Consider the following 11,256-nt stretch of genomic DNA (forward strand, 5'->3'; position numbering starts at 1 on the left):
ACAATCATAATTATTAAATAAATAAAAAAACAAGAATTGTTAATTATTTATTATTAATATTTACTATTATTATTTATTAAATAAATTATTTTATTTAAAAATAAACACACACACACACACACACACACACACACACACACAAACGTTAACCCTGCCTGCTTTAAATGTTTCAAAATAATAAAAAATTGAAAACAATAGAAGTTTAAAAAAGTAATCAAAAAGTAATCAAGTGAAATCAGCTACATTACTTTAATAAAGTAACTGAAACAGTTACATTACATATTACATTTTAAATAATATAATTGAACATATAGGCTACAATTAGGTTTATGCATTCCCCATGCATGAAGAAAATAAGGTTGCATCCCAGGAGCTCTACAGGAATGTTATAGAGTGATGAATGCAGCCAAGGAAAACACGAAGACAAGAAAGTGGAAAATAACACCGGTAAGACAAATAAATTGATTCTTTCCATTTACATGTTGGTAAGCCGACAAGAAAAGTTATTTTTAGTTATTGCATTTAAGACTGCTATACCATGTGCAGCTCAAAAAATAAAAGTAATGTAGCCTATGTCGCAATGTGGCTATAAGCAAGCGTCGATCAAATGAGCACATGATCGAATGACATCACTTTAGGGCACGCAGCATATCCATGGCAACGCTCAGCTGCGTAGTGACAGTTAACGGTCCTCTGTGTTCCTCAGACACGGCCTTGAGTTTTCGCTTTCGTTGGTCGAAAAGGTATTTATACTTTTATATTTGTAGACATTAGCTACCGTAACCACTGTGTATCTCGTAATGCTTACATTTTATGAAAAGTTTACCTTTTTAAACGTTTGCTGAAGTTGTCCCGTACGGCTGCTGACGTTAGGCTATGTGACCACTCTCGAAGCTAACGTTAGCATGTAAAGCTGAGATGATTAAACGTATATAATATTGACAGATACTGAACTTAAATATTGAATTTCCATGTGGTAAAAATACACACTGATACGCCTATATGCGGCAAAAAGGCCTATGTGCGCTAAATTTCGGACCGCTTGGTCTAAATCCAAATGTGTTTATTTTGTTGTTTTAGGTTAGAAGACAATGGGAAGAATTGCCATCTGACTAACCACAGCTGACAACCAGAGACGCACACACACACGGAAAGAGCAACGCACTAGCTGGGAAAACACCCCGATCAAGTTCAAGCAGGTAAGTTTGAATTACATTTTTAATATTTAGAGCTTCTGTAAAGAATATTATTCCATATTTTAATTTGAATTTCGGATTGAAATAAACATCGCCGTTAGCGTATACGTAGTTAACTTTTATTACTGTAAAAAACAGGAGGACATAATGGTATTTACTATTTTTACACACCAGAGGCTTTTAAATGAACTGTGTAACCAAAATATGCGTGTTAGAGAATGTACGGTTAACAGTGTTTATGTCATATAGTGTTTATGTCATATCATATCAGTTTTTTTTTGTTTGTTTTTTTTCTTTTTTTTTTAGTTAGTTGTAATTCTTGGCTGAATATCTCTAGCAGGTTTTAAAAGCCCTTTAAAATTAAATATGAACACAGTTTGGATTAAATAAAAGTACAGTCAAATGTTATCTCCTGTATAGACTTTACTGTACAGTGAGCGAACAATATATTTTTACATTAATTAATGTTTTTCAATGTTATTTAATACAAACACTTGATCATTCATGTTTGTTCATTGTGCATTAAATAATTTTAACAGATTGAATTTTTAAATTAACCCTAAGAAGAAGAATTGCCATATAACTATTGTTAGGTCATGTTATCTAACAAATAAAATCTTATTGTAAAGTGTTTTTAATACTACAGACTACAGTTTTTTGATATACACTTAATATACTGTATGTAATCGTATCTACATTTATTATAAAAGCTGAGGTTTGTTATTTACTGAAAAGTTATATTTTAGCTGGTGTCAATGATCTTATGTTGCATTTGGTCAGACTCAGCCCATTGCTTTACTGAAGTATATTATATTTTCCTTTTACAGCTGCAGACTGAGGAAGATCCTGAAACACACCAGCAAACCCTAAAACAGACAACAGTTTACAGATGTTTTTCAGTGGCAGCAGAACTAAACTTTTGGGTGAAACTTGTTTACTTTTTTCATACTTTTATTACTTGCGGAAAAACTTGAAACAATTTCAAATAAGTATAAAAATGGCATTGGTTTTGTACATTTAATTTTTGTTTAACGTTATTAATAAAAATGTTGTTCAATTAGCATGTTTTTGTGTTTTGCTTTGGTACCGAAATTGGTACCGAGAACCGTGGATTTTCACTGGTATCGGTACCGAATACTCAAATTTTGGTACCGTGACAACACTAATAAGGACAGCTCTATTTCAATAGCAGATGTGCTAGCATCTCTCCACTGACATTTCAGTCATTTTGTGTTTGCAGACGTCATTCAAATTATACACTGCACCCCGGCATCTTCAACAATTGCAAAAAAACAAATATAATTTATGTTAAACTTGTGTAATGCTGCACACATACTTATTACAAATACTTACATCCAAAGAAAATGCCACAGGCAAAACTAATCAAATTTTCATCATCGAAATAAGGATTACAAGGGAGCTGAGGTGACTTAAGGTTAAGAACCTAGGCCTGTATACACCTTGTCTCACTCTACGTAACCTAATCCCTTTTTTAAATCACAGCGTAAAGCTCTGAAACGGCACTATTTGTCTTCACTACCTCTGAGACAACGCAGAAGCTGCAGGGAAGGAACAAAAACATGTTTAAATTATCATGAGGTTGTTGTCTGCATGCTGGGTCACGATTTAACCTTCAGAGCTGCGAAACCAAAAACGAATCCCAACTCCAATCCCATGAGAACGGGATTGTTACATATAGCATTCTGATAGTAGAAGAGAGTCCTTAAATTATTCCCTCTCTTTATTCGTCTACATCTTCCATCCTTGACTCATTCCTGCAGTCTATTTGATTACCTTCAAAGCGTTAATGATTAAACAAGATTTGATGGACGCTTTTTTGCTTCCTAATTCAATTGCAGTGCAGACTTACACTAGAAGAAAACTCCTCTTGGAGCCAATTAACAGCTCAAGCACACACACACACTCCAACAGAGCCAAAGCACTCAGAGTGAATAATGCATTTAACCTCTTATTATGCCTGTTGGTGCTGCCCAAGCCAGACCTTCAATATCGTTTTAATATTTAATCAATTTGCCCTGCTCTCCAAGGCTACATCCTGGCACTCAAGAGTCTGTCCTCTTCAGACAAAAAGCAGCACCTTTTTCTGCGTCAAGACTAGGATGTGGAATGAAATTATGCATTTTACACAACTTACCTTGACCTTTGCGGAAACCAATGCCAGCTAGAGTCTCTATGGCAACAGAATCTGGCTTTTTATTTCTCACAGGGGGGTGGCTGCCAACTGCTTGGCTTTCAGTGCACAGCTCAGATTTGTCGCTGGACAACGGGTCTTTTCTCTTAAAACGACTAGCTATTAGCTGCCAAAAACTAGTCTCTGGTTGCAATTGTTTGGTGGGCTTTGTTAGTTTGGCAGGATGGAGAGGGACCTCCAATGTTGTTCAATTAGCATGTTTTTGTGTTTTGCTTTGGTACCGAAATTGGTACCGAGAACCGTGGATTTTCACTGGTATTGGTACCGAATACTGACATTTTGGTACCGTGACAACACTATTTCCATCTAATATATTCTAAGTTCTTTTTTCAGTATAATATTTTATTCAGTATAAGACAAAATATATGACTGGGACATGAAAATGTACTGCATAGTGGGAATGACCCAGATTCAGTTAGCATCTGATATTAAAGTCATCAAAGGGTTTGTTTATCAGTCATTCATTGCTGCCTTTTCCTGTGCTTTTAATTAAATTACAGGACAAACTTTATAAATGCCGCTCTAAATGTTTGAGTCGGGAATGCTACAGCGAGTGAGTAAACTTTAAGCTCGCATCTCGCTCAGACGAACACGAACATTCAGCACTAATCCCAACAGCTGACCTCATTCAAATACAGCTGCATTTAGTTTATTCACAAGCATTTTGAATATTTATGTACAACAAGCCAAACCACTGATTAGCTCAAAAACATACGAGATAGTACATCTGCATTAATTAACACTGAACTGGAGTCAGTGAAAGCGTGTTGTCGGCGCATCAGAGGAGCGTGTTTTGATGGCTGTTTGACTGCTGTGCTCAGTGTGAATGGGGAATTCATTCACATTTTAATTTTGATATTAGCTTGTACAGCGAACAGCGTGATGCTGAGCTTTTAAATATGAAACAACTCGATCAAGAAGTGCTCAAACATACCGACGTAAATAAACTCCTAAGCATATGCTCACACCCACACACATATACAACTTTACATTTGCATTTATGTATTGGCAGATGATTTTATCCAAAGTGACTTGTACTGCATTGAAGGTATGCATTTTATCAGATCATGCAGTCTCTGGGAATCGAACCCATGATCTACTGCAGGGGTTCCCAAACCTTTTGTCAGCACTGAATGCTAGTGTTTGTCTGAGTTAGATGCTGTAAATTTACTCTCTCACTGCATCATTCAGGACTCAACATTTAGAGCAGGGGTTGCCTGAAGAGCCGCAGACCTGCAGAGTTTTGCTTCTACCTTGATAAAAACTCACCGCCTGTAGCTTTCTAGTAACGCTTAGACTTTGATTAGCTTGTTCAGGTGTGTTTAATCAAGGTTGGAGCAAAGCTCTGCAGGACTGTGGCTCTCCAGGACTGTAGTTGGCCATCCCTGCTTTAGAGTATCAAGTTTGTCCCATCAATTCATAAAGAGCAGGAAAAGGGCAGTAATAAATGACTGATAAACAAACACTTTTATGACTTTCATATCAGATTCTGTCTTACACCGAACAGAACCTGTGTGTGTGTGTGTGTGTGTGTGTGTGTATATATATATATATATATATATATATAATTTATTTCATGCCCCATATATGTATTATGATTTATATACAGAATAAAATTTGACATAGGAGTCAATTCAGAAAAACAAATAATATATTTAATCTTTTTTAGTAAGTGTTTTATTTTAAATTATAGTATAGGGATGCACAATTTGATTGAAAAATATTTTGTGCTTATTTTGTCATATATTGTGGTTGCCAATTGAAGTAGACACTTTTTAAGGGTGTTCACACTTTGGTATCTTTCAGTGATAGTATTCAAACTATTGGAAAAACAGTAGGTGAAATGTACCTGGATGATGTACTGTACTTCTTCTGCACACTGGTAGTTTGCGTGACAGTAACAACATGGCTGAAGTAGTACGTCCAGATTTCATTCATATTACACATATTCATACTATATGAACATATTTTAACAATCATGTAAGATTCCAACCAAATGTAGTACCTGCTAAACAGTATGTGATTTCTGATGCAACCAATGTGCATCAAAAAAAAAAAAAAAACTTTTTGTCATATATTGTAGCTGCAATTTGTACTGCAATATGATAAACATTTAATCTTTGCTGCTGAAACATCCAGGCAAAAATAACAAACAGACCACAGTCCAATTGAAATTGAGTTGCCTTTTAAGGGTGTTTACACTTGAGTCCAGTCTTTACAAGAACAAACTAAGACTTCAAACCAAATGATTTCGGACGTAAACATGCAGCACACCAGGCCAAATCACAGCCTTTTGCAATTTAAAAACATGAAGCCATATCGCAATTTCAATTGCAGCCCTATTAATTTAACATTTCATACTTTTACTAATTTTTAGCCTTTCATCAACTCTCAACCCCTTTTTGCATTTGCGAAACCTTGCTCTAGTGTATAAGCAACAGGAATACATATTTTAATTTCCAACATTCGTAGACATATTGATAATCTCTAATTAAAGGGGTCATGATGATGCGATTTCAATTTTTCCTTTCTCTTTGGAGTGTTACAAGCTCTTGGTGCATAAAGATCTCTAAAGTTGCAAAGACTAAAGTCTCAAATCCAAAGAGATATTCTTTATAAAAGTTCAGAGTCAGCCACACCTACCTAAAACGACTCATTCTAACATGCCCCCACATGTCTACGTCACAATGTGGGAAGATTTGCATAACGCCGCCCAAATGTTCATGAAAAGAAAGAAGGCGTAACTTTTATTCTCGCTGTAGTATTGTTGCTGCCGCCGCCGCCATGTCGTGAAGGCGCTGTGTGTTTCGTTGTGAAAGCGAAACTACTTTGTTTGGCCTTCCAAAAGAGGACGATATCCGCTTCGTCATGCCTAGAGCTGATCCGTGCTGGTCGCTGAGGAAATACATCAACTTCACGCTGTGGATCGCCGGATCGGCTTTCACCGTGGACGAAGCGGAGTCCAGCCCGGGGTCGTCACATGTGGTTGCCGCAAGCCCACCGGCCAGTATACAGTATAAGTCATTATAATCCGTAATTATGTCCCCACTGGATGCAACAAATGCCTCGTTTATAATGGGTTTTAATGTTTTTGTCTCGTCGGTCCGGCTGGGGCATGGCATCACAGTATGGTAAGGGGTGTAACATTTCCGTCACACGCTTGAGGTATTCGGCCAATCACAACGCACTGGATAGCTGGCTAATCACAGCACACCTCGCTTTTCAGACCGATGAGCTTTGTAAAAATCGACACGTTTCAGAAAGGCGGGGCATAGAGGAGAAACAATAATGTACTGTATGTGGAAAATAATGTGTTTTTTTAACCTTAAACCGCATAAACACATTTCATTACACCAAATACACAAAATAATGTTCTTTTTAGCAACATCATATGACCCCTTTAAGATTAACCTGTTGCCATGGTAACTTATTTTACATTTTTGGAACATTCCAAAAATAATTCCATATTCATGAGAAAAAAAATAACTAATCCTTTTAGATCCACATTCATGTTCCATTCACATGGTAACATGTGGAAAATGTCATTCTAATGGTGACCTCCCAAAAAAAAAAAACGGTAATACCATGGTACATTTTAGTTAGTGTGTAAAACATGGCATTTCCATTGAGAACACAGAAGTGCCGCCACCTACCGTGGTTGTTTTTGTTGTGCACTGGTGTGTAGTGGTTCTTGAACGTCCGTACAGGCGTGTTCTCTTTGGGCGAGGTGTCAATAGCGGCGATGTTTTCATGATCGTACTGTGATATAGGAATGGGCCCCTGCTGTCTCAAAATGTCCGCCAGCGCTCTGCAGGGGGGAAAAAAAGTCGAAGATCATTTCACTGCTCTCAAAAAGAAAAAACACCATCCAAATTCGGCTCAGCTTTGAAAAAGACTTGTTTAGTGTTTCATCCAGTTTAAAGATACAAACACATCAGTCCCCCCAAGAGGTTTAAGCCAATTTGCCCCTTTTATGCTATTGTTTCTGTTGTTTTCCCATTTGTGGAGGTTCTTGCCTCAAGCAACCGGCAATCCTTTTCTCTCTCTCTCTCACATACACACACAACTTTAATTGCACTTTGTGTTATAATGAACAGTGGAGGTTTAGTCTCTGAGGTTTTCAGGACCTCAGGCCTGCGAGCTCTACAGCAGCAAACAAAAGCCATTAATCAATGTTCCTTCACAATATGGCGTTAGAGCAACACATCCCACTTACACCAGCCTAATGGGATTTAAATTCTATTAATGTTTTTGCTCTTTGGCCCGAAGGACACGCTTTCTGACTCGAGACCCAACTGCCTCATGGATTTTCTGCGCAGCGGCAATCTGAGATTGTGCTGGCTGGAGTTAATGGTGTTTTCTCACTAATGCAGTTTTCGGGTTTCATCAAGCAAACTTGGTCATTCCAGACGAACTTTGGGATAGTGTTGCCTCAAGGCTGATTTATACTTCTGCGTCGGACCTACGTCGTAGGCTAAGCGTCAGTTTTCATTTATACTTCTGCGTTGTTGTCTGTGTCGACGTGCAGTACACATGCAAACTGCTAGTCTGCAGTGTCCATGGGCATGTTGCTGATGTAACCCGCAGTACCACGGCAAAAGCCAAAGAAGAAGCGGCTCGTCGGAGAAGCATTATAGCCGTGACGGCGGCAAATAAATATCAAAACATTAAATCATTATTTAAAACTACAAAAAGGAGACAACAACGGAACAGGAGAAGATGGCATTCTTTCAATCTCCACAAGGACTTGTACCACGGCAGATAAAGATTGTTTGTTGCGGACAACTACTGATGTATAATGCTATGTAGTATAATAAATGATAAGACACTTGTTCTTTGCTTTGTTTTATTTTATATAAGAAGGTGTAACATTAAAATATATTAAAGTGCACATAAACGCACACAAAACTCAAGTACATACGGAGGGAGGGGTTCTAGCAGACCAATCACAGCGCTTGCGGTCCACGTAGAATTGACGCGCTGTTAGATTTTTGGAGAGGTGCTACAGCGTAGGTTGTGCGTCTATGCGTAGGCTACAGCGTAGGTTCAACGCAGAAGTATAAATTGGGCTTCAGTGCTTAAAAATCAAAGTTGGAGACCAAAAGGATGAATAACTACATGTTTGAATAAGATCTGACAGCTGTAAAAAAAAATTATAAAATAAAAAATACTGTAAAAGACTATAAAAATGCTACAGTAAAAGTTCACTTACTCTATATGGTGAAAAAACTTAATAAATATATTGAGGTATTTCATGAAATGTTGCAACAAAATACTGTTCAATTTGTCATGTTTGTAAGTGAAAAAGAACAAGTCATCTTTGAATTTACCATAAAACTGACTTTCTCAGAATGGGGCCTCAACTTTTCACTGCAGATGAACTTTGTAACTTTGGGATAGTGCTTCTTTTAGAGGTTAAAGACCAAAATGTTGCAGGTTCCTTATTCATGTTTGCACATATTCAATCTTGTGTGAAGATGCACCAGGTTTCAGCTGGTTTTAAATGGTTACAATGTGCAAAGCATTAATAAGTTCACTTGTCAATGAGATCTGAGAGCTGAAAAATGATCATAATTGTAATAGTAAAAATACTGTGGTAAAAGCTCCCTTACTCTATACAGTGAAAAACTGTAGATCTAATGGAACATTTCATGTAATTTTACAGCAAAATACTGTTAAATTTACACTTTTTGTAAGTGAAAAAGAACATCTTATAATTTACAGTAAATAACCATAAAATTGACACCCCCAGAATGGGACCTTAACTTTTTCACTTCAGATGAACTTTTGATGTATTTGATGCAATTTGTAGATGTATTTTTTGGATAGTGTTGTTAAGTGGTTAAGGATTAAAATTGGTGACCAAAATAGTGCAGGTTTCTTATTCATATTCGCACATATTCCATCTTGGTATGTGAAGATACATCAGGTTTGATGTACATGCTGATTTTAACTGGTTGCAATGTGCAAAGCATGAGATCTGTGAGCTACACTGTAAAAATGTTTGTACTTTTAAAAGTAAAACACTGTCAAAATTTGCGGTAAATTTCCTTAATATTTATGGTGAAGAACTATAATAGATCTAATGCGGCATTACAGTAAAATACTGTTAAATACATTTTATTTATTTATTTAAAGTAATAGATAATAATTAAATAATAGGGGGGTTATATGTATATATAGTCTTTTATTCATTTTTATTTGAGTTTTAGTTTTAGTTAAGAAACTTGAGTATAGTGTACATAGCAACTTCAGTGCTTATTAGAACCAGATGATGCACCATAAAAATTAATACATGTTTATGTAGAACCAGAAAAAAAAGGTCGAACCAGGTCGGACGGTCAGTTTTTACGGCCTGACTCGGAGGCCATCTCTCCTCACACGAGGAGCCTGAAATGGCATCTTAACTGTGTCAATGTCAGCGCATTTGCTCTGCCTCGTGGTCCACATCTCTGAGCGTGCCAGAGAGACAGACAGATAGAAAGAAAGAAAGAAAGAAAGAAAGAGAGAAAGAAAGAGAGAGAGAGTGTGACTTTGGAAGGAAGTATAATTAGTCTTTCCCTTCCAGGAGAAGGACTTTTTTAACAGAAGTTCTCCTCACGTGGGGGCGACCTGGTTTCACTGCCCCAGTTGGCTGTAAGGCTCTGAGCGCAGCGCTACCGTTCCACCTTCTTCAGCTCAAACACCGCAGGACTGGGACGCTTTCAGGCCCTTACGGCCTGGCTACATTAAACTACTTGAGTGGGCTTTTTTACTGTAGTTTTTATGCATCACGTTCACTCATTTAGAGATTTAGAACAGATTAACTTTATACATCCCATCACAGGTAATAGTTTTATCACTTAACAGCATATGAAAGATTAAAACAATGCTCCCGATTCAATAACAAAAGATTTTAAGCTCAACAGCAATTGTGGCACTAAGTATATATTGTTATAAGACTGTAAGACACCGAGAATAGTGTGAAATTATCATGCAACAGTCTTTTCTGTGTTAAGCTACAGTCTTTTAGCTTTAATGCCATGACCCTTGAAAAGCTGGTAAACAGCAGTCATTTTCACAACATGCGCAACTCAAAAAAGGATGATTTTGACAACTTCACAGATCAAAAATGCATTTTTGTCACTAAATAATCATGATAAATGCACAAACGTTGTAACTTTGAGATAGTGTTCTGTGTGTATATATATATACACACACACACACACAACCGGTCAAAAGTTTGGGATCAGAACGATATTTTGTTTTTTAAAGGAGTTTCTTATGCTCATCAAGGCTGCATTTATTTGATCAAAAATACAGGAAAACAATTTAATATTGTGAAATATTAAATTTTCAGCATCATTTCCCAAGAATGATCACATGATCCTTCAGAAATCATTCTAATATGCTGATTTATTATCAGTGCTGGAAACTGTTGTGCTGCTTAATATTTATTTGGAACCTGTGATACTTTTTTTTCAGGATTCTTTGATGAATAAAAAGTTAAAAAGAAGAGCATTTATTTAAAATAGAAATATTTTCTAACAATATACACTACCTTTCAAAAGTTTGGGGTCAGTAAATTTTGATTCTTTCTTCTTTTGAAAGAAATTAAAACTTTTATTCAGCAAGGATGTGTTAAATTGTTAAGAAGTGATAGCAAAGATTTATATTGTTAGAAAAGATTTATATTTTGAATAAATGCTGTTCTTTTGAACTTTTTTATTCATCAAAGAATCCTGAAAAAGGTATCGCAGTTTCCAAAAAAAAATAGTTGGCAGCACAACTGTTGCTAACATTGATAATTCTAATAATAAATCAGCATATTTGAATGATTTCTGAAGGATCATGTGACACTTTAGACTG

General features: G+C 36.5%; 1 protein-coding gene across 1 annotated transcript in view; it reads right to left on the reverse strand.

Moving 5' to 3' along the window:
• LOC107696366 (protein shisa-6 homolog) overlaps window positions 1–11,256 on the reverse strand; it is a 106,204-nt gene that overhangs the window by 82,450 nt on the left and 12,498 nt on the right. Inside the window, exon 2 of the mRNA XM_016496668.1 lies at window positions 7,062–7,216. Within this exon, the coding sequence (XP_016352154.1) occupies window positions 7,062–7,216 (155 nt within the window). The remainder of the gene's footprint in view (window positions 1–7,061; window positions 7,217–11,256) is intronic.

This window comes from Sinocyclocheilus anshuiensis, unplaced genomic scaffold (genome assembly GCF_001515605.1).
Source record: "Sinocyclocheilus anshuiensis isolate Anshui unplaced genomic scaffold, SAMN03320099.WGS_v1.1 scaffold62, whole genome shotgun sequence".
Classification (NCBI taxonomy): domain Eukaryota; kingdom Metazoa; phylum Chordata; class Actinopteri; order Cypriniformes; family Cyprinidae; genus Sinocyclocheilus; species Sinocyclocheilus anshuiensis.